Below are 24669 nucleotides of genomic sequence, written 5' to 3'. Positions count from 1 at the left end.
CGTAATTGGCTGAAGTTTACTCTTCAGTCCTTGTGACCTTTCATTAAGGTAGGGGGGGACTTGTTATGGGGGTTTCTCTGAACCTTTATAGCAGAACTTCAAGCTATCAGCTGACATATACAATATTAAAATATCCATTTATTTACACAGAGCTGCATTTGATAAGTGACATTTGTTTTTTTTTTCATCGGAGGAAGTGGAGATATGGAAGCTGGTTAAAACTGTGAAACCCTTTTAACCGCTGAGGCGCTAATTGCGCGATGCAGACAGGTGTTTGGGCACTGGTCACACACAAATTCATTTTCTTATCTTTGTGGGGACTTGTAATAAATAAATGTAATGAATGAGTACCTAAATATTATTATATTCTGTAAGATGTGCTTACGTTTGTTTAGGATAGTGTTTGTGTTTTGAGTGTGTGTACTCTCCACAGGTAATAGGGATACCGTCTAATTAACGTCAGCCTCAGAATTGGAATTTGTTCTCTACATTCAGAATTGCCAAATAATGTCCCAACATGCAAACATGTCACGATCTTGATCTACGATAGCTCATCGTTATTTCTACTCTGTTGCAACAAGCCTTTTCCCTTGATTGACTGAGCCTCACATTGACTGTAATTTTAATTTTAATACTTTGTACAGGCATTCGACATTCTAGAATGGTGCAAATCACTAGAACCAATGTTGCAGCCTATTGCAAGTACCCGAAGTTCATGAAAAAGAAAAAAAAAAGTCCTCTGCATTAATGTCTCAAAGCTACTGGACAAGACCCTGCCAGTTTGGTGGTGATTGCAGTGACACCATTGGACCTGTGAAGAAGAGAGTTCCTCGCGGTGTCTCTCCCGCTCCCTCTCCCATTCTACATACCTTCAGAACCTCCTCGTCTGTGGAACGGCAGCTGGTGAAGTTAGTGATGTCTGTGACAGAGCCGTCTGCCTCTACAGCCAGCGTCGCCACAGGAACAGACACCTTCTTCCCCGTCAGAACTGCCATGTTGAGCAGGTCTGTGTCCTGATGAGACACACAGAGTGTAAATCTAAAATGCACAGAAGTCGAGCATGGAAACAATAGGTGACATTTTGTCAGTATTGTTGTCATATCTTTGCAAGGACATAATATATTCAGCAAAAAAATCTATCTTTTCAATTTTAATTTTACCTTTTTTTGTGGACATTTGGTCTTCACTAAACACCCAGACACACACGTAGTGTACACAAGTGAATGGGTGATGATCCTTTGCCTGGGGGATGCTTTAAAATGAGATTGAATGATCGTGGAGGAAAAGGACAGCTGGGGACGGACGCATTGTTGTTTGAGGCCGCATTATTTAGCCCACGGTGCGAGACGCTTTATTGTTCCTTTGGTGTTTATAATGGATCAATAAAAAGACCTGTGTTGGCCTTCAGTCTTCCTTTGTGAGCATGCAAACATCTGCTCTGAGGACAGAGCTTCTGCTCCCTTGAAGCATACACACACCTTTTGCACATGCATTATACTATATATCAAAGCATTTTTCATAAATTCCAAAATAACACGACTAAATTATGTCTTTTAAAATTGAAATATGTATATATTGCTATTGTAATATGTCTAGCTATGCAGCAGCAATTAGTGTAGAGCTGTTGCATGCAGAGGAAGGATTCCTCACCGCTTTGAAACCAGTCAGTGAACAAAAGCAAGGTATCAGGGTTAAGACTATAAAGAAAGGAAATTCTTAAAAGGATAGCTCTGATAATACACATCCTATAATATGCAGGCCCCGTGTCACTTGCAGTCGCAAGTTGCAGTGAGCTCAATGAATGCCTTGATACTTTAGCCGGAAGCGACTGAGAATTGCCCTTGCAGTTTACATACAGATGCCTGATTAGGCTACAATCAACGTGTACCTCTACTGTACACTGCTTTCATCATTAAATCAATCAAACAGCATGAACCCTCTGCAGCTGTTGGTCGGAGTGCAGGTTTAGCGTGACAGATGTCCATCAGTGAGGTGACTGATGGACATCTGTCACGCTAAACCTGCGTCAAAAATTCAAAGACAGAAAATGAAAGACTGGGGAAGTAATCTCACTGTCTGTGTGTGTGGGTGTGTGTGTCTGTGTGCTCTACTTCAGGAATTGTAAATGTGGGTCAACGCTCAGCCACTAAATTACACTTAGTAGAAAGCCTGCAATAGGAATATATCAAGTAATGTAATATATTAAAAATAGGGCAGCAACAACGATAAAATTGCTAAAAAAGTTGGCAACGAATTTCAATATCAAATTTGATTATTAAAAAAACTTTAGTTGAACATATTCAGTCTCTCTCTTGCACTGATGCCTGCAGAGATCGGCGCCTCAGAGACAGGGCAGAGCAAAACATTAAAATAACGAGCGGAGGTAGAAGAAAGATACAACGTCATATGGGCAACGTCGCTGGTCCCCAGCGCCTTGTCTGTTTTAGCAGACATCTGGTCTGACCCGCCCATTTCTCCCCCCACGACAAAACAGCGTGCTCGTCAGGTCTCGTGACAACAGAATCCCAAACGTCCGCGGTGCCACCGAGCAGAGCACCGTCCTCACACACCTGCTCCCCTTTTCGCGCTGTGTTTCACCAAGGGTGATGGTTGAAAGCAGGGGACCCATTTCGTTGTGTCACCGTGTGCTGTGCTGCAGTGTTTCACAATGACAATCACTTCCCTTCTTACCTCTGCATCCCTGCCACATCAACACCATTTGAGCGGCTTAGTAGCAGCCCTAATTAAAATGAATATAAAGATATTCATAATAACTCATTATGGCTAAATACTAGGTGTGCAACAGTACTGGTATCCCATGACACATCTGAAGTGCCACGGTTGGTCTGTTTTCGATAGACAGTTGTCATTTTGCTGCGGTTTGTAACAGATGTAATATGCAGCTTTAAGACAAGCTGGGTTATGTGGTGGGCGGAGCAGGACAGTAAGAGTAAAGAATGTGTGACCTCTATGAAATTTCATGTCTGAACATATAGAGTCATTCAACTGGGCATAGTAAGGTTAATAAAGAGCGAATAAGATGGAAATCCCAGCATCTCTGAGTGTTTTTCTTCATGGTTTGCCTCCTTCCCCCAAAACCACTTCAACCAAACACATGGACTGTTACAGATGACCTTTTCAAGTCGCTCGACTGTGCTTCTTCGAACCCCTATGTTTCCTGCATCTGTGTGTCTCACTCAGTGTGAGGGGGTGAGTGGGTGGAAGCACAACAGTGGTTGGAAAACAACTTCGCCCATTGGCGCTCAGAACTTAAAAGCCCTCACGGCGAGTTGATGTCCAAACACTGGACATTGCTGGCCCAATTTCAAAATGAACTGCGAATTCCGCGGCCCATAAGGCCGTATTAGACCTTGCAGAGCAGCCCTGCTAAATACTGTAAGGTTGACTGCAATAATCTATTATTTGCACATTGTATGCGCGTCACTGGATTTATTTTGCATTTAAATAATTGCAGCTAAATAATTGCATAGGCTTAATTGTGCAGCACTAATGCATATATACAACTCTTTTTCTCAAACCTATAGATTACTATAAATATCTTCAGCTACTAACCAACAAGTAACAATCAAACTGCACATGGACTGAATGCAAAGAGCATTTAAACGTGAAGAGACTGACAAATCTGCACTTCTGTACGACGAGTTGTGAAGCTGTAGTACAAGGTTGTGAGAAAGCAGCAAAATTCCACAGTGAAAAAGTGTGATTTTTTTGATGAGGGATTGTTTCTATCTGTGGACAATGGAAATAACCTTGATGAATCAATTTCATGCTTAAGAATGTCAGTTTCATTAAGGAGGCATGAGTGACCTGAGGTCGGAAGCAGAGATCAGACCTGGGGGCAGGGAAGCGATTCGGCTGAGAGACTCGAGACAATTAACATCCCGACACCCGAACGCGCCTGCGCTCCGGCACCCCGGTGGATCACTCAGGCCTCTGAGCATTTTTTTCAGAGGGAACGAGACAAAGAGAAGCTCCGCCTCCGCACTGGGACTTGAAGTAAGAGACCACAGCAGTGGGTTTGTCTTACAAACACGCTCACGACTCCCACGAGAGCACTTAGGCTCTCAAAACATGGCTGAGTGTGAACACACACACAGACACCAATACACATGACATGTGCACACATCCATGCATACACGTAGTGTGAAATAAATAGTTACAGATGCACACACACTCTTTACATTACATCAATATTAAATATTTGAATAGTGGCCATTGGTATGAATGCTAATTTCTTGAGCGTTTAACAATGCATCAGCTCCAAATCTCTGTACAAACTGCCCGGTTTGTTTGTTTCTGTGGAAGCATTTCATGCTGCAGTGCATATTATGATGAATATCATTACTAATACAGTATTACTGCTGCCTGGGTCTAAAACCAATCACAGGTCTGAACGAATGTTTAATGGCCATGGGAGATTAGTCCATGTTCACTCTACCATTGGCATGTAATGACTGCATGGACAATACGTATATCACGTTTAGACAGTGTTAGTGTCCATAATATAATATAATAATAATAATAATAATAATAATAATAATAATAATATTCATGACCACTTAGTCCTGTTACTCATGGTTGTGGCTGCCGGAACCCATCCTGGGTGCGGGATGGGAGCTCATTCTAGAAGTGCTAATTGATCAATTATTGCCGTTTTAAATACTCCAATCCATCTAATTGTTGTCATGGCAAATTATGGAGCTTTGAAGGTTTTATTGAGAACTGAAGACAATGGACATTCAATCACATCAGTACAACTCAATGTTGCGATCACGTCTTAAAATGCGTCTAGCAAGACACTGGACTTCTCGTCTGGCAACACATGACTGTGTTAGATCGTGCTGTTGTTGTGTGTTTACTGCTGTGCTACTGTGTGTTCTCTGCTCACAGCTGTGTGGATTATTTCACTCTTTACATATGTTTACTATATTATTTACAGCGGTTACACGTTGCATTTTTATCTCCTTACAGACACCCACTTCATCAAAGTGACGGATCACTGCAGTAGTTCTTGTTGCTAGACTGGCATTTTGAAGCAGGTCATAGTGTGTTTTGCAATTCTTTTTTTCATTTGTGAAGTGAAAGTGAAGTGATTGTCATTGTGATACACTGCAGCACAGCACATGGTACACACAACAAAATGTGTCCTCTGCTTTTAACAATCACCCTTGGTGAGCAGTGGGCAGCCATGACAGGCAGTGTGTGGGGACGGTACACTGCTCAGTGGCACCTCGTTGTGGCACCTTGCGATTACAGGTCCACTTCCTTACCAACTAGGCCACCACTGGTGTATCAGATGTGCTGAGTAATATGTCCATCTGTCTGTCTGTAGATGTGTCTACATATGCACACACACACACACACACACACACACACACACACACACACACACACACACACACACACACACAGGTACCATGATGAGGGGTGCCAGGCCCACGTAGTCTCTCTGCGTGGTGTAAATCTTCATGGAGCCTTCATCTTTGATGTTGCCGGGCAACTCCAGATTCCATGCAATCATCTGGATCTCTGATTGGTCACTCAGCTCCTCGGTCTCAAAATCCAGCTGCAAGACCTCCAGCAGACCCCTGCCATTTACAGGGACAGCAGATGATCATGATCACCCTCTTCCCATCACCCACACTCAAGACACCACAATCACATAACAGCAGATGCAGGCACACACACACACACACACACACACCGCGAACATTGTAGGAATCTTATTATGGAAAGAGCAATCAGGGCACGGCAGATTTCCAGCTGTTCAGCTCTTGATTAAAGCGGAATTCTAATGAAGCGCTCTCTGAGTTTACACAGCGCAAGACTCATCCCTTAACCTTCAAACCCACTCAATCTGCCCCTCGGCCCCAACTCTGAAATCCCCCGGGTGAGTCTTAATAGCAGAAAAATAAATAGTGAAATGTCTTTGGCAATTTAAACCAACGTGCAGCACTGCCGCCGCTGATGTCACCCACTCTGCACGAAAAATTAAATACCAGGCCCAAACCTCTTATGAACCGTGTGACCTTCAACAGGAAGGTGAAATTCAGTTTGAGTGGAAGTCGAGTATGTGGAGCTCAATTTATGTTAAAGCTACTATGTACACAGATGACCTGACATTTTTAATAATGCAGTAGGGGGCTAGCTGGATAAAGTGTCTTGAGAAATGAGGACCATAAATGAATAATAATAATACAAAAAGTCTACAATTTGACAATGTTCTCTCTAAAATAATTCAATAATTCAACTGAGAAGGAACCTAAATATAAAGATATTCCCCGGCTTCCAGTGTGGCCTCTATCAGGTACCTGGTTTTCCTCCTTTAAAAGAGTACCTGCACCAGTGTTCCAGTTCCAGGTCTTGTCTTGCGATTCTGTCATTGTCACTGTGTGTGTGGTACAAGTGGGCGTGTTGTCCCCACCAGTGGTTTTAAAGGGTTGTGTGCTTCTGTTGGAGCGCGCCGCGCCAACTCGTTGGTCTCTGTTTATGTGGTCTTGGGGTCAAGGCGTCTTGGTTTCTGGGTGTGTATTAACAGTGTTGAAGTGTTGTGAGGTGATGTGGGTTGTGAGTGTAGAGTCCCCGTGAGTCCCCTGTCCTTGTCCCATTTCCACTTTCCCTTTCCCAAAGTAGAGCCCTATATTTGTGTTTGTCCCGTTTCAGCTTTGAATTCAGCTTTCAAATTCAACAGTTCCTTTTTTTAGAATCACATATCCAAATCAGACACACATTTGACAAAAAGATGTCCACAATATGTTACACAACAGGTACATCTCATATAGAACATTAAGCAACTCAAAATCATGTGTACATTTAAAATATTTTGGCATTAGGGGCAGGGCTGCCTGAATTTGAGCCATGCACTTCTACAGGTCCTGTAGGAGAGCCATACATTTTCAAAGTATATGGCATCAAAATCTCTATTTGATACCCTGAGCTCTTTTTATGAGGCACAAGAGTGCAGTAATGTGTGCAGTAGAGGAAACAGAATAATGCAGAATGCTGCACGTGCACTCATTTCCATGCATTTTCTTTATCACATGCGTGTGATCACTGAGTAGTTGATGAGCTGGTTATAACGGTGCTCAGACTTTAAGAGGTGCCTCCCAGGGGGGCTTTATTTTTGTTAAATGATAGCATCTTTTTGTGAATATTTATAGTTTTCCATGCACCGATAGCACAGGAAATAAATATTGTACTTTTCCCCTCCATTCATTTTAGATCTCGGTGTATTTTTGCCGGCAGGCCCTGAGAGGGAAAACAAATGGATTTCTCAACAAGCCCAGCAAACGAGCCGGCGCCGCTTTAATAACGCCTCGCGATTGGGTATGATGGATCTTTATCGCTTCCCGTATTAAGGTGTCCGTGGACGGCGACGTGCCTCATGCTAACTCGGTGACATATTAACGGAGTTGAGAGGCAATCCAGGCTGCGTGGCCGTTCTCATAACTCCCACATCCAAATCAGCGCCTGGAGCTCGGAGCTCCTGCATAGTAATAGGACATCTGGAATACCTCTGGGTGCGCATCCAATTCCGACCAATCAGGACCAATGACTGAGATTGATTTCTTCACATGTTGGTCCTGGAAGAGCCAGCATCTATGGGTGAGGGGGTGTTGGGGAGCTGGAGGCGTCGCTTTCTACTTTTTTGGAAAACCTTGAAGGCACGGCGGCCTCGGGACTCTGAGGTTGAAAGAGCCCCAACCTAACCCCCCCCACCTGCCGACTGGTATCATGGGAATCCCCGCAGGCCCGGCTCTTCTCTGCTTAATGCTCAGGATAAGACTGGAGATCTGCGCTCTAATCTTCTGGCCACCTTGCAGGCCTTTAAGCCTGGATAAAGAGCGACTGCGCCGCCGGTGATTGCTGATAAGTGGGTCGGCCCGCGGGCAGCCGTGGGTGAGGCAGGTGGACGCCGTTTATATATGAACACGTCTCCACCTCCGAAAGCTCAGAGCGCGTGTGCACTTGTTTACACGCGTGCTGAAAGTGACACGTCCTGCAATTGTTTTGTCATTTTGGAGAAATTTTGCACAGCACTTAGCCAATCTGGCGCGAGCGCTTATCCTGTTATTGCCCGTCGGTCCAGGAGCAGGCGGCTTGTTTATTTCCACGATTCTCAAACCAAATCACTCCCGTTCACGGCCTCTGCCGACCCGCTGTAATCAGATCACTGAGAACTGTAATCTCCTGTGATGAGAGTCCCTAACGGCCCGGATGCCGACGGCGCAGAGGGGACCACCAGTGGGGTGCTGGATCTTTTTAATAAGATGGGCTCTTTAAGAAGAAGTAATCTCTGATTTAACATGATGCAAAGCGCCGGCCGGATGCATCAAACCCCCAACCCCCCACCCCGCGATGCTCCGAGGGGAGATAATAGTTCCGATCTGCATCAGTGACCTTCTCTGTACTCATCTTCATCTCTGTTCTTAGCATTGTTAAAATAAAAAAAATAAAAAATTATGGCTCATAATCCTATACACTTTACAAAGTTGGGCTACATAAATAATTATTTCATGGATTTCTGCAACACACACACACACACACACACACACACACATAGACAGCAATAAATATATATTTTTCAATTTATACCTAAAGCCTGTTTCTCAGATAGGAAAATAAGTGAAACTAAGTGATCTGATCTTATAATAATAAATCTCAATTTATTCTGAAAATATTTTTTCACATTACAGGGGCCAGAGTTGTTTATTAACAGTTACGGATAGTGTAAAGCCAAGAATTAAGCAAAAAATTGGTTAAAAACAAGTCAAATGATTATTATATTATATCAACAGGTCTATCCCAAAACCCCACAAAATATTATTAAATATTATTATGTACTTTTAAAAACTACATTTTGTAACCTTTTTTACTTGTAGTTATAGTATCTTATTATTTATGAATTTATTCATCCAGAAACCTCACAATGTCATTCATCAGCCAGATCATTTTTTTACAACGTTTGCTGTGTGGAGTGTGTGTGGAGTTACAAAGCACCCCGATCATCAGAATTAACAGCTCTAACGGTGCTTACAACACGTTAATTATGCTTCCTTTTCATTTAACGTCTGCAACCTTGCTCTCATAAACACCCTCGCTGGGCTCGCGGAAGATGCTAAAGGCCGGTATTTTGTCTTCGTTTAATCGAAGTTCTTGCGTCTCAGAAGGAACAGGCTGTCCGAGCAGCTGCTGGTGAGAAGAAAATAAACTCCCTTCTTTAAAACACCTATTAAAGCCTCATTCTAAAACCTGTTATTTATCCACTTTCAGAGGTGTGAAATTTTAGCAGCTGCTGGCTTGAAAGGAAAAACAACAGGTTCATTAAGGACTTTACCGGCCCGCTGGGCCTGTTGGGAATATGTGGTGGGTGAGCGGCGCGTAATTTCATAGACTGAGAACAAAGCGAGGAGTAAAACTGCGGACGCTGGTTTAAAGAGGCGCCTATTAAATCACAGTGCAAGGGAATTAGAACACACACAAATGCACACACACACAAACAAACACGCTGACCTTTTCCACTCTTTCTAGCCCCTTCACACACAAACACTGACACACACGGAACCGACACGTCAGAACTGACCTTTTCCCGGTTACGGCCGTCTTCCTCTGGCACAGCACAGCGATGGTGCTGCCGCCCCGGTCCGGCTCCAGCACAATATCCCATAGCCGTGTGTCACTGGGGCGGGCGGAGCTGAAGGACAGGCCTTTCTTCACCATGGCTCTGAAATACACACACATACACAAAATATCAGCATAAAAGATATATAGGGGCGTGGAAGTTGGTCATTTAATACTGCAACACACCTCATCGTAACACCCCTTCACATCGTGTGTCCTGTGTGATCTGGAATTTCAGACATTTTCTTTGCAAAGTGGCTGCAGTGCTGTCAGGACAACCTGGAGCCCCATCAAGTACCATCATTTCCTGAGGTGACAGACCAACATTCCCTTAATCCTCAAAATACCCAGCAGAGGATGTACTTCCTGAGGCAACTGAGGAAGTCCAGTCTTTCACAGGAGCTGCTGATCCAGTTCACACTGCAGACACTGAGTCTGTCCTGAGCTCCTCCATCATGATGAGCCCAGCTGCAGTCAATCCTGACATTGGCCAATAGACGCGATTCTTATTCTGATCAAATGAGATCAAATTGCTTTTCTTGTATACCTTACATTGGCACAGTACATTTGTGTGCAAAGAATCTCATGCAGCAGTATAAATGCAGTTAATTTAAATAAAATAACATGCAAAATGTCACGATGCATGTATTTTGCAATAATTAGCGATGACATGTCATTAAGTAAGGAAAAAAAATGTCACGTCATTCTTTCAGCCTGATTTCATATGCACTGACAGATTCATGATGAATTTCTTTATGTGTTTATTTTGATGCTGAACTGTTGACCACCAACATTGTTGCTGGGTCTGGGATGCCACAGACAACCTGAACATCTGCAAACCGGGATTTGATCAAAAGGGTCAAATCCACATGTTTAACTGGCTCCTTGAACAAGTTCCTGGAATGTCTTTCCATGACTGGGAATATTTTTATTCCTTTCCTGGAGTTAGAAAGGAGATAGTGATCTTAATTAACACATAGTGGCCTAGTGGTTAAGGAAGCACCCCCGTAATCAGAAGGTTGCCAGTTCAAATCCCGATCTGCCAAGGTGCAACTGAGGTGCCACTGAGCAAAGCACCGTCCCCACACACTGCTCCCCGGGCGCCTGTCATGACTGCCCACTGCTCACTCAGGGTGATGGGTTAAATGCAGAGGACAAATTTCACTGTGTGCACCGTGTGCTGTGCTGCTGTGTATCACATGTGACAATCACTACACTTTATATAATAACATACCATAGTATAACTCATCATCAAACTATAGCCCACACACCCTTCATCTGCCAATGCTGATAGCGCTATAGAATACAGGGTGAATATAAAACACAAAAACAAAATATAGCAGACATTACAGCACAAAACGCAGAGCCTGCGGCTGCCCTGAGGCAAGATCCCACGAACAAACAGCTAAGCGTCAGTAAACACGTCTTCACAAACCTGCCCGTCTCGTGCTCTGTGTGTGTATTGAGTGTTAATTAGTGATCTGATTATGGAGTTATGGGTGGTGATTATATGACTGAGAGCACTGAAACACGTTTGAGGGTAGCTCTGTGTGTGTGGTGTGTGTGTGTGTGAGGTTTCTGTGTGTGTATGTGTGTGACAGACAGAGCTAGGCACACAATCAACCCGTCTCAAGTCTGCATGTGATCAGCCTGTCTCTTGGCCATCAGCGCAGCCTCACAGCTTCTCATTAACATAAACAGCACCCATCACACAACACCACATGAAGCCCACTGACAGCGAACACACACACACACACACACACACGCACAGCCAGGATCCCTGAAAAAATACGAAAATAAGCTGCAGGCCTGTTTCTACAGAAGGCACAGTTCAGATTTACCAGAAATCAAGAACATCAAACATGTGGATTATTGTCATACTTTTAACGATAATCTAGTGCATAATACCAGGTATTGAAGGCTTGGCTCTATAATGAGAAAAAAAGGCAACAGAAGGTTTACGGGGACAGCACTAAACACACACCTCACAGATTATTACGGGTTATGTGGAGTTCACGGGTGGGAGGAGCCTCAACTGCAGTCATTATAATCACAGTCATTATAATGCCTTTATGCTTTCTGCAACATTATATGGACATGCATTGATTGGTGATTTAGTTACACTTGAAAAGTGCTGATAAACGAACAGTTTGTTATGTTAGATCAGTCTTAAAATGCCTGATTTCACACATTTCTTTTTTTTTTTTAGGTGTTTTATTGGAGTGAAATTGTGTAAATCTTTTAAAATTCTGTTTAGACGGCATTTTTAATACATTATGAGACGCGTACACAATCACACCATGGATGTTAACTAAATGGCTTAGCTTTGCTTTATTGAGTGATCCTCCTCTATAACAAAATGTTCCATGTCTGTGAACTTAGCTTGGCCATGACTGTACAACGGACAATGACATCTGTCGAACACTGGAGAGAGTTTAACTTATGCTCACTTTAGGTTTACAAGACGTATAACTGGAAAACGGTTTTCCCCTCAATTTCCCGTGTGGTGCGTTGACAGATAACTCCTTGGGGTGTATGAATAAGGTGGTCAGTAGTCCTTGGTACAATAAATAAAGGCTTTTATAGAGCCCTATGAAATCCATTTATCCAGTTTTTTTCCATTTGAATTCTTCTGAATTGTAAGCATATTTTTATTTCACCTAAAAACTGTGTGATTATGGAGTGGATTGAAAAAAAGAACAAATCACATTTAATCACTGTTCAAAAAAGTGCTTGGGCATTTACTGTTTGCTAAACCATTTACATGTAAATAATATGTGCATTTCATACAATGAACTACTTCACAATATTAGACATTGAGATGTTAGATTTATGAGTGAATTTGCAAAACACATATGATACGGCCAGACCACCATAGTCAGATCATCTGATGAGACATCAAATCAGATGCCATCATATGAGCAAAGATCTGGAGTCTGGAGAATCTAAGAAAATACACATTGAGGCTGTTTGTGTGGTTTTTGTTGACCATCACCTCACAGAGTAATCAGACATTTGGTGGTTTGAGTCCCGAACCGCAGAGGTGCCACTGGGCAAAGGACCGTCCCCGCACACTGCTCCCCGGGTGCCTGTCATGGTTGCCCACTGCTCACTAAGGGTGATGGTTAAAAGCAGAGGACACATTTCATTGTGTCAACGTGTGCTGTGCTGCAGTGTTTCACAATGACAATCGCTTCACTTCACTATTGTCACCCATCTGTTGTTCCCAATACCCAGTTCTTGTGTTTTATTTCGTTCTATGTTCCTTTTTCAGAGTTGTATTTGATAGGGTTTTTTTTATTGTCAGAACCAAGTTTATATTTAATAATGTAGATGCAAATAACATTCTCACCATAAAAAAAAGGTTTACCATGCTACACAGAAAATACATTTTAATGAATCTAGAGAGACTTGCTCTGATTTATTCTCAGAATGAATAAATCAGAGGGAGGCGAACACCGAACTGGCGAGCATCGAGATTATTTCCACCGAGCTGCAGATTGTGTGAGCGGCATGCTGACTTCCTGTGCCATCTAATCAGAGGAGTAACAGTCCTTTTCATTTCATAATCAAATAAAAAAAAGTCCTCACAGTGCTGCCAGTTCCTGGAAGCCACCCGTGACGAACGCGCCGATGGGCCGTTTGTTTGGTGTTAGTCAGGAAATGGGATTAACGGAATAATCAGTGCTGATCCATGAAATCAGACCATATCCATCGGATGAGTGAAAAAAAGTGTGCGTGTAAGAGAAAAATTTGTGGTGTCTAATGTAAAATTTTTCAGTGTAATTTATATGTTGTTATATGTCAATAAAAGTAATATTTATTCGGAATTTTTTTTCAATTATATATTTAACGCGAATGTAACTCGTTCACTTTCCATATATGGTTAATCCTACTGAAGACACGGGGTGCAGGGTGGGTCTCTCCGGTCTCAATCACATGTCTACTGAGTGAATGTCCACTACGATGTCATAGGAGTCATAGGTCACATGGGTGTGATTGTGTGAGTAGATAGTGTTTGCGAAGGGCTGGTGCCCAACAGCCATGACCCTGACTAGGAATTAAATGGTTATGGACAGTGAATGAGGGTATGGAAAAATGTTTAGGTATGGTATTATTTATTTATTTTAAATCCATATTTTCACAGGGTCCTGGAGACCCTTCCATGTCTGTCATTATCAAAGTAATCCCATAATCCCTAGTTGACACCTAAGGGTCAGTCAGAGCTGCTCGGCTACTCATTTACATTATTCAAATGTCAGAAGGAAAAAAAAAATTCCAGCAAGGCCCTCATCTAGTTTATTTCTGTGAAACTGGTCTGCCAACGGCTTGTACGTATCGGAACATTTCTGAACATTCAGACCTTCAGTGTCAATGGCAACATTCTGACAACTCATCTTTGAGAGCAGGCTGAGTGCGGCTAAACACACTCGCAAAGTTGTATGAAGCGCTGATAAAGATGTGTCAGACAGTGGTGTGAAAAGCCCTTTTTTTTTCTCGCTTTTCTTATCGAGTTGGTGTGCTGTGACGTTAGGAAGGTCTGGACGATTGTGGGAGTCACCAGGTAACATCGCTCCAATCAGACTCCGTCTTCAGCGAGGAGAGTGGCACATTTGTTAGGCGAGGCTGTCAGGGCCGGGAGGATGAGAGTTTGTCAGGGCCCGAGGTTCTCCCTGACGAATGGCCCGACGCCAGAGGAAACATCGTGAGCCGTGCCCCAGCGTGATGAGAGAAGCCCAAGGGTACCCAGCTGCCAGCGGCTCTGTGCCGTCCCAGAGGCGCTCCCACTGCTTTGTCACCGACACAATAAGATGCCGGGGAGATGGATGGGCAGTCGGGAGGCAGGTAAGCGCTTACTCAGGTGTCTGTCACCCCGTCCAAACACAGCCGCAGCCACAGCAGCTAAAGTACAGACACTCCCCCCATGTCAAAGCTGCGGCTGGAGGACAAGTATAAAAATGATCCTTCGATTCGAGTAGATTAGATTCAACTTTTGTGACAAAGTACAATAAACGTAGAAGTTTCTTATTGTACCTTGTAAATATTTACACTAATTTTTACATTTTATTTTAGTCTCTCTGATAGTATAACTACAATGATAATGAAGTCTCGTATGTCTTATGTGCATTATGCAAGGTGCAAGAGGTAATATATACGCTATTAAAATGGTAGACTGTACACGTTATTTACATATCAAGGGGTGAGAACCACATGGGCATATGTTTGTGCAAAATTGATATCTACATATCAAATGAAAGCTCTTGATCAGCTCTTTCTATTCTGAATAATGTTAGATTTAATAAACAAAATCCAAATGAACACACAAAAAAGGCATGCGTGTTATCTTTTCAAATTTAAAAGTTGTCAGAATGCCTATATGGTTCTCACCCGTCGATATGTTACATTATTAAATAAATTTGCTAACCTGAAATCACTATGTATGCTGCTTTGCATTATTTAATAGAATGAAAATGCCTTTTGTGAAGTCTGGTGAAAATGAGGTTGGCCTTACAATGCTTTTACCTTGTCATTTACAGCAATTACATAATGCAATTTTTGTTCTTTTTCCAAAATGACAGAAACATTCTGATCAAACTAAAAAATCATTACCGATTTTTCTGTATGTAATGTTTACAGAATCGCTGGGTTCTTTAACGTCACCTGTCACCATTTGCATCGATTCCCATTCACTACGGACTTTGTGTTGTGCTCTTGTATCCTGTGTCAGCGGATCCCCACTGGACGTCCATATGACCTTAATTTTAACATATGGATCGATCAGCATGTGGAAAAATCAATACGCAACATGAGATGTATTTGTGTGTATGATAACAGAATGGCTGTGTGTTAAAGGCTGTGTGTTTATGGTTAGTGTATTTGTGTGCATTAATTTCTATATACAGTCCACATATATTTGTAAGATAAGCATGAATGTTCATATGCTTGTTTGTGTGTGTGTGTGTGTGTGAGAGAGAGAGAGAGAGAGAGAGAGAGATTGTGTGTGTGCATGGTGGCCTATTTTCAGCACCGCTGCTGAAGTAAACACTGTATGCATAAGCAGGGAACAGGTTCAGACTCGCTGTAATGAGGAGGTTGATTAAATAAATCCTCAGCACCAGTCGGCTGGAGGATGCATCTGCGGTGGGTGGGTGGTTGGGGTGTCCTGATAGAGGTGCCTTCATAAACAAACTCCCTGCAACAGGGCGGCAACTCAGTTAATCCCTCAAAAGTTTATTAGCTCAGGGCTTAGTTTCTTATTTATTTGGTCTGTTGGTGGCTGGTCTCACCTTTGCACGCTCAGTGGCTTTCTGTGAAGCTCTAACGAGAGGTCTAGCCGAGGTCAGTTTTGATGTTTCGTTCCCAGCGGAAGAGACACGACGAGGTTTCCTACGTGAGTCTTTAGGAAATCACTCTCTGTGAATAACACTGTATGGCTGTCTGAACCCAATGAAGCATTCCTCCAAACACAACCACCCTCCAGAAAAAATGTGCCAGCTCGGTGGCCAGTGGCGTCTGGAGACAGATGGCGCTTTGCGAGACATTTTATTTCTTAAAGTGAAGCTGCAGAGCACAATAAAGGCCTAGCCCATGGAAACACAGGAAACGCCTGATGTCCCATGTTTCACGATGATATGAATTCTTAATAATCTGTATGTGACCCAGAGCTACCAAACGCCCTACCATAACAAAGTCTTATCAAATATAATCATTCCCAGAGAATGTGTTCCATCCTCTAGCTTCAACAGATGATCAACAGTCTAAGACAGAACAGTGAAATGAAATGGTTGAATCGATGAAGCTGGCGAAAACAGGCGCTGGTCATGTGACTGGTGGCAAATGGGCATATTGGGAGAGATCATGGCCCATGCAATGTCTGATCAGCCATCAAAATTCTCCACTGATAGCCCTATCATTGTATAACTATGCAATTTCTACCTAACCATGACAAAAACAAATTAGTATAACTGTGACATAGTTAATTACTAAATTCGGATCGCATTGCAGAGAGCCAGATTGCAAGATTTCATCGCTGCTAGATCTTCCACGCTCAGTTTTAAAGGGTCTGATTGGCAGCACCTCGAGGCGGAAGGCCATGTAAAGGTTCACAGTGCATGACTGGGCCTCAGTGCACAAAGCAACTTCCATAAAGGCCTGGATGGATGAGTCTGATGTGGAAGAAGCGGACCCTGACCTCAACCACCGAACTGGAACAGAGATTGTGTGCCAGGGACTTCTGGTCCAACATCAGTGCCCCACAGGCCCAATTTCCCGCAGAAGCACTCCAGAATGATGATACGGAAAGCCTATGCATTTGCACAGGTCATCCTAGTGCTCACCATATACTCCCATATAGTCTCTGTCAACTGTTCCTGAATACTGTGGTATTCAATATTCATCAAACTTTTTTGTTGTTAATGCCTTGAACAATATAGCATAGGGGGAAGGTCAATTAAGGCCTTGTCCACATGGAAGTTTTTTCCGGCTTCTAAAAAAAACTTGTATCCAAACAGGAGCGTTTTCTGAAATGTTGTCATCGACACAGAGATGTGGAGAGAGAGAGAGAGAGAGAGAGAGAGGGTGGTAGTAGCCTAGTGGTTAACACACCAGCCTATGAACCAGAAGACCCAGGTTCAAATCCAACTTACTAACATCGTGTCCCTGAGCAAGACACTTAACCCTGAGTGTCTCCGGGGGGGGACTGTCCCTGTAACTAGTGATTGTAAGTCGCTCTGGATAAGGGCGTCTGATAAATGCTGTAAATGTAAAATGCTTTCAGGCGTTGGTTGAAACTGATGACTTGATTACACTTGCTCAGAGAGTTAAATAAGTGTCCGTCTGGACACTGACATCTGAAGGATAGGTCTCTGAGCAATGTGTGTAGCGTCTTCACAGCATTCATCAGAGAGGGTTTCAGATCAAAAGAACGTCTTTTGGCCATCCACAATTATTCTCTATCCCAGAGAAGTTAAACCAGGAACTAAAATCCTTAAGGACAATAAAAATGCTTAAGGACAATATTTTGATGTCATTTCTTTTATTCCTATTTCATTGTTTGAACTCATTTAGCAGACAATTTTATCCAAAGTCACTTATAGAACAGAACAACACTAAAGCTTCAGGACAATGTCTGACACAAAAGTGCTGTTCAGTTCAAAGCACATTTCATTAGAGCATGCAGAGTATGTGCAGCAGGTATAAAAACTGAGGTGTTAGAAGGTACCCTGCTCTGAAAGTAGATGGTAACTCATTAGTGGTGTAGCGATGCACCGTGAATCAGCAAAAAAAAATTACATAAACGTGACAGGATTACAACCTACTGACATAAAAAAGAATTGCAAATAAAAAATGTTTACACTGAAAAGCAAATCCGTAATCTACCCTTGCCACAGTAGAAAGTGTACTAGTGCTTGCAATGGTTCAATCTCTTTCTCACAGGGCTGAGGTTAAAACAGAGAAGTTAAAGTGAAGTGAACACACAGTGCACACAGTGAAATTTGTCCTCTGCATTTATCCCATCACCTTGAGTGAGCAGTGGGCAGCCATGACAGGCGCCCGGGGAGCAGTGTGTGGGGATGGTGCTCTGCTCAGTGGCACCTCAGTGGCACCTTGGCGGATCGGGATTCGAACCGGCAACCTTCTGATTACAGGGCCGCTTACTTATTTGACATTTTTATTTTCTTATATAAATCAAGTAACATTTTCTATCATAATTTGTGTGCAGCTCATTTGGTCTAAAAAATTGTGCCACAATTGGTACTTAAAACTATCCTGGTCTGGGATTCTCTTAAGAGTAAAATTATTATATATTTTTTCTTTTTAACATTCAATATTTTCCAACAAGAAATTATCAAGAAACTTTTGGAGAAAGAAAATGCTTGCATGGCACAAAGCCAATCGAGTAATATTGCTCACGACATCATAGAAAAATCACTAGATGCGTCTCGTGTCTGCACAAACAAGAGAATTAAAACCTCAAAGTTCTGTGGGAAAAACAACGCAGCTTTCATTGCCGACTAGGGCTTTGATATGGGTTCCTCCGTAAAAGAGAAATTTGGGGACCCATTTTTTTTTTTGCGTTATTGCTGTCTCAGGCAGCAAGCGACAGCTTTGAAACAGATTGGCCTGGGTGTGTTTCTGCATGATAGAGCCACCAGTGTAATAAGTTCATTTTTAGCCCAAAGGAGGGAAATAGTTATTAGGTATTTGTTTTCCTGCTCCATTAGGTTGATGCATTATTTATGCCGAAGACGAAAAAACATCCCAGACAATAATGCCACGTTACAAGACGAAAACCACCAAATAAGTTCCCCATTACGCTTCGATTTATGGAAGAGTGCCTCCCCCAGTTAGAAAGGCGAATGGAACCAGGGACGAGGTTATTAACACACTGTAATCTGGCTGTGCAGCAGAGCTGCGTTGTGGCATGGCCGCGGCATCGCACACTTCATTTAACCTGCAATAGGCTGTCTAACATCTGTGGTGTGGTGTATATATCCTCTAGATATATATGCAGAAAGGAATTATCATCATCAAATGCAGTTCAGTGCCAAAATCCCATTCCAGGAAGGACGGTTACATGAGCCCTGCTTTCCAAGAAAGCTCCATAATCCCAAATCCTATTCCCCAATTTTGTGAGCTTTGTATTCTGAGGCAATGGTCTAAAGCGTTTGGGTGTCAGGAAAAATGGGTGGGGGGTCTTTATATCAATGTGACAGTCACATTGTTTGTAACCTTATAGCAAAGAACAACCGCAACAGCACAACCCCCGCCAACGTGTAATTCAGAGCGTGTGAGTCTTTCTCGTAACAGCGGCAGAAGTGGCCCAATTCTCAACTGTTCATCGGTTGTGACCCAGATCTGCTTAAATTTTTACAGTTGGCTTTCTACTTTCATATCTGGTCATGAAAACAGTCTGGCAGGTGGTACCGGGTCGGGAAGAACTAGAAGAACTGTTGTCACATAGCCACCTTTACCTGAGAATGAAGTGTTCCACTGGTGAGTTGCTGGGCAGGAAGACATAGAACGTTGCCACGTCGTTGGCCTTCAGAGGCCTTGATGAGGTCTGGACCACCACTGACCCAGCCAGCTTGAGCCTGATAAGTGTAGGGTTTCCGGGTAGTGAGCGTGACAACGTCACGGTACCGATCCTCTTCAGGTCCGAACGAGAGCCCCCTTCCACACCCTGCAGGAGGCCAAGGAGTCCCTGCCTCTGCTGGCTGGCCAGGGGGACACACTGGCCGCTGGGGCTGGGACGAGTTTGGAAAAAGAGGTCCACCTTGTTCCCTGGACCCTTTCCTTGTCTCTCACGACTGGATCTACCGTTCCCTGTGTTGAACCAGGACGGCTCTGGCTTGAATCGGGCCAGACAGAAGCCCCCGTCTGCAGGAAGGGAACATGTCCCGCTCACTTCCTGCGCCTCCCAGAATGCGTACACTGTCACGCAGAGGTGCCCAGATTTCTGGCCGTTGGTGGCATCTCTCCCACTTCCGGCCAGGTGGAACAGAACGCGTATGAGTGGGGCCGAGGAGCGGACTTGCTTGGCCAGGATGAAGGTCCGGATCCTGTGTCCCTTTTGGATGAGGTCCGGGGGGACCGTTCTCTCCACAGATATGGGCCCGTAGCTGGCGTTCACAGCAGGCTGACCACTTGGAGCGGTGATGATGAAGGCCTGTCCATGGCCATGCAGGCTGCCGTTCCAGCCAGACACTTGGCTGCCGTCGCTCAACAACAGATGCTCGGCATTCAGGACCTGGTATCTGACGAGAAGGGACGTCGATTCAGCTTGCACTGCAGCAGGAAACAAAAGCAACGATGAGAACTCTCGCTTAGTCTTTTCATCAAGCTGTCGTTTTAGTTTTTTGTCGCACCCCCAGCCCGCTAGAGGGCGCCTCACCAGCCTGGGAGACGACGACCCGGAAGAGGAAATGGAAGCGGGCGGTGGCAAGTATAAAAGTGAGGTAACCCCAAGGAGACATGCCTGCTCTTTGTTTGAGTTTACTCGCCAGAGACGCTAGCTCTCTCACCCACGACCTACGATAATTGAGATTCCCGTAATACGACCTTCGCCTGCCCACGACTTCGAGAATTGCCTGATCCCCTGGAAACCACGAAAGAACCCCGACCGGAACTTCCTGGTTACGACCTCAGCCTGCCCCTGACCTTGAACCTACCTGACCCATCGGTTAAGACGGGATTCCATGCTCCCCTACCTTCCTGCCGCCCAAGACCTACTCCCGTCCAGTCCAAGATCCCGGACCATCCTGAAACCCGCCGTATTCCGGTTCTCCTCTGCCCCGGTCCTTCCCAAAGATCCCGAACTGACTCCCCGCTGCGTTGCAGCGCGTCCATTGCGTCCTCATTCCTCGCCGGCCAGGCGCCCCCGGTCCTCCTGCCCCGCTCGCCCAGTGTCCTCTACCGGTACGACGGCTTATCCCCACGCCCAAAGTATGTCTGCAAGTGCGTCATCGAATTCCCCCTGTGACATTTTTATTAGTCTTACTCAAGTCTAAACACATTTTAGTCTAGTGAAGTTTCAGTCAACTAAAAGTCAAAATTATCCTTAACTGTTTTACTCTAGTCTACTCTAGTCAACAAAAACTGATGACATTTTAGTCAATGAAAATTGTATTTTAGTATCTTTTTTCCATTTTGACCCAGTCAATACAGTACAATAGAAAAAAAAGGTAAAACCATATCATAATTAAAATTTGTCTTATTAATATATTATTGTTACCTAATAGACATAAAAAAACATCTACATCCATTCCAGCAGCCACATTTCTCCCCATGTTTTTTGACCACACATTCTGGAGACAGGAATACTGCATAAAAATAAGAACACGAAGAACACGTTTTCATCAAAGAAAATGAAGAGACATTTTACTATAGTTTTTATTTTGTAAACCACCAATTTGTCAAATTTTTATTTGTCAACAATATTACACGATTGCAATGATTTCGTTATAATTTTCGTCATTTACGTTGCATCTCATGTCGTCATAAAGATTTGATATTTAGTCATTAATTTAGTTGACGAAAACAACCTTCATCACTGGCGCACAAACTTAATGGCATTAATTCGACCTGGTTCCTTAAGGGAGTGTTCCGGAGAGAAGGCTGTTCCGGTACTGGCGTACTAGCGACTGCATGTTTTATGCCTTTCTCATTATACTGCCTTATCGAGCCAGCTCAGAGAGACACTTTACCACCATGCTGCTATATCTTCTGCCTTGTGCCATCATCGCCAGAGTAAATCCATGTGATTGGGTGCGTATGCCGACGACACCAGAAAAAGGAAAAAAAAAAAGAGAAACGGCACGTGAAAGCACTCGATGTTTTATGGAGGCGTTTAAATAATGAACGGCGTGCGGGAATGGGTATTATTTCATGTCTTAATTCCCTCCGGGGTCGCCGATTAAAATTCAGCTCACTCGTGGCTGGTATCAGAGGCACTTTGCGTTAAAAGCGCGCCTTCCACCTCCGACAGCCGGGGGAAGGAGCCTCTTCAGCTCGGTGTCATCGGGTATCTTCGCACGCAGCCGAGCAGAAGCCAGCAAGCAGGCCCGGCGAAGGGGGGGGTGGGGGTGGGGAGGAAGTGACAAACACGCTCACGTCAGGTGTTCGGTCTGTCCAGACAAGCAGCTTGTCAAATCCTCCGGCTGCAAGGAGACACACTTAACCTTTCCCCCGACAGCCAGACGGGCTTCTGGAAACGGAAATTGAAGGTTAATCTTGACGCGCCGTACGTCTTCGGAGGAGTTCGTCAAGGAGGCCTTCGGCGCGTCAGCCTCGACAGGGCGGCTTGTCTTCAATTCCATCTGGGAGACGTCTTTATACGGCGCGGGGATCAATTCAATCAGGCCGGGCCTGCCGCGCGGCCCTCGATGCGAGTCCGGCTCCCGAGTCCCCCCGGGGGCGCGCCGAGACGCGAGGCGGACCAGTTCCGCTGACGGAATGAGATAGATGAATCTCGAAGTTTACGCAGTGTATCACGCCGCAAAGTTTCTGCGAGGTGTGAAGTGTGGTCACGGGGCCTCCTCGTATTTTCACACGAGGCCCTGCGGAGATTAGAAGACGTTGGACAACGTTTTCAGGGCCCCGATAATGAAAATGCAGTTCTGGCAGGTCCATTAAAAAAACAAAAAAAAAACGCCACGAAGTGTCAAAAAGGCAGCGAGCGTGCGGCGGATTGCGAGCCGCATTCATGGCCTATTCACCCCGCTCGTCTAGATGTGTTTACTCCGAACGTTCGGGCGCTTCGGTAAGACAAGGGGGGGCCGTTCATCACCCTCCCTAACAAGTCCGCACCCGCGGCTGCATATTCACCAAACGTAAGCAGGGGGAGCAGCTCTTCGCCCATTCTCCATAAGAAGTGATTAAGATCATTCGTTAAAAAAAAAACAAAAAAACAGATCAGATTTGGCGCGAATCGGAGAGCAGTCAGTCTTCATGGCCCGGGGCGGGCAACCCGCCTTCCGTCCCGTCATTTTTATCAGCGGGATGCAGTTAGCCATGCTTTACTCCCTATTGTGCAGGTTATCTCGAAACAAACAGCCAGAGGTTAACAAACGGCCTTCGGTCGTCCACTAATCCATTTTTTGCCTCAAAAGCCTACAGAAAATTACGTAAATGAAAAAAGGGTGGTAGTAGCCTAGTGGGTAAAACACTCGCGTATGAACCAGAAGACCCAGGTTCAAACCCCACTTACTACCTTCGTGTCCCTGAACAAGACACTTAACCCTGAGTGTCTCCAGGGGGGGGACTGTCCCTGTAACTACTGATTGTAAGTCGCTCTGGATAAGGGAGCCTGATAAATGCCGTAAATGTAAATGTAAAACAAGGGTTCTGTAGCTAATAAAGCAAACTATGGGTCCCGTGACTCGCAGGGGAGCCTGAATGTAGGTTAATGGCCGCGGGCCTGGGGGGTAAAGTCATTTGCGGTCCGTACGTGACGGGACAGAGGGACCGGTGATAAAAAAATATATATACAAATTCAGCAAAACTCGACATATTGCACTTTTATTTCAGTCATCATGAATCGGTCTACACCTGATGATGATGATGTGTAGAAAAAAACCTAAAAGGTTCGATTTCATTGGTCACAAAGCAGAATTGCTTCATCAATGCATAAAAAAAAAAAAACAATTTAATGAAAATCTGAGTATCGAGGTTACATTGTCACATTGTATAACTTTTAAACTCATGCCCTTATGAACAGTTTTTGTAGTGTAGAATGTGTAGAACTGAATTTTTCCTACCAGCAAGCCTCTGGAGGATGAGAGTTAAGTTGAAATCGAGATGAAAATAAATTGTGAATTATTGAGAAACATTTTTGGCAGGACTTTTCGGTGGGCACTGACTGTAGCTGCTGTTCTACACCGTAAAAAAAATTAAAAAAAAGAACGAGAGTTGGGAAAACTTAAATTCTACGGTCCATTCCACAACTACATTGGCCTGAAGTAGGAGAGTTTTTCCAACTTTTACAAATTTTTTTTTACAGTGTATCTGACCTCAGGTCTGGACACGGCTCGACCGAAGACTAGCAGAAACCAAACTTGAAACCCACTCTATAGACAAGAATTCCATGAGAGAGAGAGAGAGAGAGAGAGAAAGTGCTTTCCTGAAAGGCGCTCTTACCTCGACCCACCACACGCGTGGCGAGCGTGAGCAGCACCCGGCACAGCAGCAGCTTCGTCCCCATCTTGTCCGCCTCCACGCCCCGCGAAACGGCCTCACACAAGCAGGTTCGAGGCGCGGAGCATGGCGCTCCTGACGGCGGCGCCGCGTTGTCCCGCTCCCGGGCGCGATTAAACTGGGCAAATGGATGAATGGAGGGGGGGGGGGATTAAAAGCGTAATCGTCCGGAGGGCACAGCTGCCAGCGAGGGGGGTCAGAGGTTTACTGATGTCCTCTCTCCGTCCGGGTCATGTAGAAATAAACAGCTGCTACATGTACAGTACAGGCCAAAAGTTTGGACACACCTTCTCATTCAATGTGTTTTCTTTATTTTCATGACCATTTACATGG

General features: G+C 44.3%; 1 protein-coding gene across 1 annotated transcript in view; it reads right to left on the bottom strand.

The window, feature by feature from the left end:
- The window catches only part of LOC114786879 (transmembrane protein 132C), a 44217-nt gene extending 19782 nt beyond the window's left edge, over positions 1 to 24435 (bottom strand). The window contains exons 1-5 of the mRNA XM_028974437.1: positions 24280 to 24435; positions 19617 to 20430; positions 9605 to 9745; positions 5438 to 5609; positions 870 to 1013 (exon numbers count right to left, since the gene is read on the bottom strand). Coding sequence (XP_028830270.1) covers positions 870 to 1013; positions 5438 to 5609; positions 9605 to 9745; positions 19617 to 20430; positions 24280 to 24343 — 1335 coding nt within the window. The 5' untranslated portion in view covers positions 24344 to 24435. The remainder of the gene's footprint in view (positions 1 to 869; positions 1014 to 5437; positions 5610 to 9604; positions 9746 to 19616; positions 20431 to 24279) is intronic.
- Positions 24436 to 24669: the final 234 nt, after the last annotated feature.

This window comes from Denticeps clupeoides, chromosome 3, assembly GCF_900700375.1.
Source record: "Denticeps clupeoides chromosome 3, fDenClu1.1, whole genome shotgun sequence".
Lineage (NCBI taxonomy): Eukaryota > Metazoa > Chordata > Actinopteri > Clupeiformes > Denticipitidae > Denticeps > Denticeps clupeoides.
The sequence above is the reverse complement of the archived record's forward strand: the minus strand, read 5'-3'. Positions and strand labels throughout refer to the sequence as shown.